Genomic DNA, 2,433 nt, shown 5'->3' on the forward strand with positions numbered 1-2,433 from the left:
GCCGAGGGGGGCCAATCGAGTAGCACCATGCTGGTGCTGCGGAGGAAGCCATGGGGCTCACCGGTGCAGGTTTGCGGAGTATACGTGCAATGCCTGCCGCACGAAAGTGTATGTGCAAAAGAAACCTGACTCACCGTGTGGCTGAGTAGATGGTAGAGGATCCCAGCGAAGAGCAGGCAGAAGAAGATGAGGTGCTTGGACTGTATACGTGTACCGACGATTCGGCCCCGGTGATTATGGAGGTCTAGATTAACGGAGTCCCCGTGAGTATGGAAGTGGACACGGGATCGAGTCCGTCGTTGATGAGTCAGGAAACTTTTGATAAACTGTGGGTCAACCCTGTTGCACGACCCAAGCTGGTCCCGGTCACGGTGAAGCTGCGTACCTACACCAAGGGAACTGATACCTGTTCTTGTCAGAGCGGATGTGCAGGTATCTCACGGGGGCGAGATGCACGGTTTACCTTTATGGGTCATTGCAGGCGATGGGCCGACGCTACTCAGCAGGAGGTGGATGGGGAAGGTCCGTGGGAGCCGGGAGGACTTCATTCCTCCACAGACCGCGGTCCCCCGAGTTCCCAAAGGGCAGCGCCAACCGAGCTGGAAGAGAAAGAAGCCGTTCATCGGCAGTCTAAATCCCCACACAGACGAGCAGACCCGGGAAGAGCAGTTTTGTAAGTACGGGCCGATTGCTGAGGTGCGAGCTGGCGGGGCGCTGCAGGCGATGAACGGGAAATCCACCGATGGTCGGCAAGTCCGGGGGGCCCACGCAGAGAAAAAGTCGGGCGCTGGTCGCGGCTGCAGTGGAGGCGGCTACGGCGGCCGCAGGAGAGGCGGCAGTTACAGGGACAATGACAGGAGCGGAGGCTACAGCGGCGGCCGATGTGACTCGGGAGAACGCAATTACTCGGGCGGGTACAAGAGCCAGAGCGGCGGATATGGCCGCAATTACAGAGGCTGCTCTCACAGGGACTATGACTGATCGAATCCAAAGAACCACTTCTGCCAGAGTCAAGATCAAATTGTTCTTGGCCGTTTTTCATCCTTCGTTCTTCTTTATTCCTTCTATTCCTTCTTGAAACTCCATCCACAAATGCACGAAGAGAGCAAAACGTCACGCCAGCGAGCTCAAGATGGTGGCGAGCCTCGTGGCAGCAGAGCTCTGCAGAGAAAGGCAAGCAGAGCAAGTGAAATGGCGGCGCCCAGTGGAAGCCTCGTGGAAAACACAAGATGGCGTCTTAAAAGGGAAATGCACCCGGGAGTCTTAAAAGGGCCTTACACCGTTGGCGGTCCCCACAAAGAGACTTTTGTAAGGCAAGAGCGAGTCTAAATGAGCAATGTGATTGTTGGATGATGGATTTATGATAAGAGTTAATATTTTAATGCTGAATGGTTACTGTGTTTAAAATAATGGATATGAATTATGAAAAGAGTTAATACCACGAGGTACAAGTAAAAGGGTAATGGATCCGTGACTAACATGACTAATGGACTAATGCGATTTTCGATTTATGTGATTCATGCAATGGTTCAGCGGCTGCAGATGAGCCGCTAAGGCGACTACTTTCTGAGAACAGAGGCAATGCACTAGTTGCGATACCCTGTCTCAGCGCAGCCCATTACCTCGGGCAAAAAGGGGCAGTATACCGCCACCGAACCTCACCCAGTGGAGCTGGGGTTAAATAGCTGTTCAGTGTACCTGCAACCTTTTGACATAACATCTGTACCATATATTATATGTACCATACTGTCTATGTATACCTGCTTTCTGTTGGAGGTTATGCTCGTGTACTTCGTCACCCATGTAAGGACTGCAAACACCCCATGCTTGGAACCGATCATGATCTCCACATGGGGGAGGAGAGGGAAATGGATGGTCATGGACTCTCACTCACAAACCAACCAGGACGAACAAGGCCGAGGTTACCGGCAATGTCTTTTGGAATTTGGGGGGTGGCGGGGGGGGGGGGGGGGGGAGGGGGGAGTGAGATGTTATGTATTGTCCAGGTACATTAAATGTATAAGTACGGTGGTGCACCTGAAAGTACCTGCAAGACAGAGTATAAAAGGCTGCCCACCACACCTGAGAGGCACAATAAAGGACTAAGGTCACAGCAGTTACTACAAGACCATACTGTGTGGAGTCAGTGATTTGCTACATACATCACAGTTGTAATGTGGGAAATGCATGCAGCCAATTTGCGCACAGCAAGCTCCCACAAACAGCAATGTGATAATGACCAGATAATCTGCATTTTGGTTGAGGGATAGGTTTTGGCCAGGACACCAGGGATAACTCCCCTGCTCTTCTTCGAAATAGTGCCATGGGATCTCTTACCTCCACCTGAGAGGGCAGACAGGGCCTCGCTTTACCGTCTGATCTGAAAGCACTCCCTCAGTACTTCACTGGAGTGTTAGCCTAGATTTTTGTGCT

The 2,433-nt window shown here is 52.1% G+C and overlaps 1 protein-coding gene across 1 annotated transcript; it reads left to right on the forward strand.

Moving 5' to 3' along the window:
• Positions 1-513: 513 nt before the first annotated feature.
• Positions 514-981, forward strand: LOC139279053 (RNA-binding protein 3-like). Its single transcript, XM_070898379.1, has one exon. It carries the CDS (start codon positions 514-516, stop codon positions 979-981), a length of 468 nt encoding a protein of 155 aa, XP_070754480.1.
• Positions 982-2,433: the final 1,452 nt, after the last annotated feature.

The sequence above is a fragment of the Pristiophorus japonicus genome, chromosome 13 (genome assembly GCF_044704955.1).
Source record: "Pristiophorus japonicus isolate sPriJap1 chromosome 13, sPriJap1.hap1, whole genome shotgun sequence".
Lineage (NCBI taxonomy): Eukaryota > Metazoa > Chordata > Chondrichthyes > Pristiophoridae > Pristiophorus > Pristiophorus japonicus.

Excerpts from the sequence above, each read along its gene's own strand:
- LOC139279053 (XM_070898379.1), top strand. The coding sequence starts at position 514 with ATGGGGAAGGTCCGTGGGAGCCGGGAGGACTTCATTCCTCCACAGACC.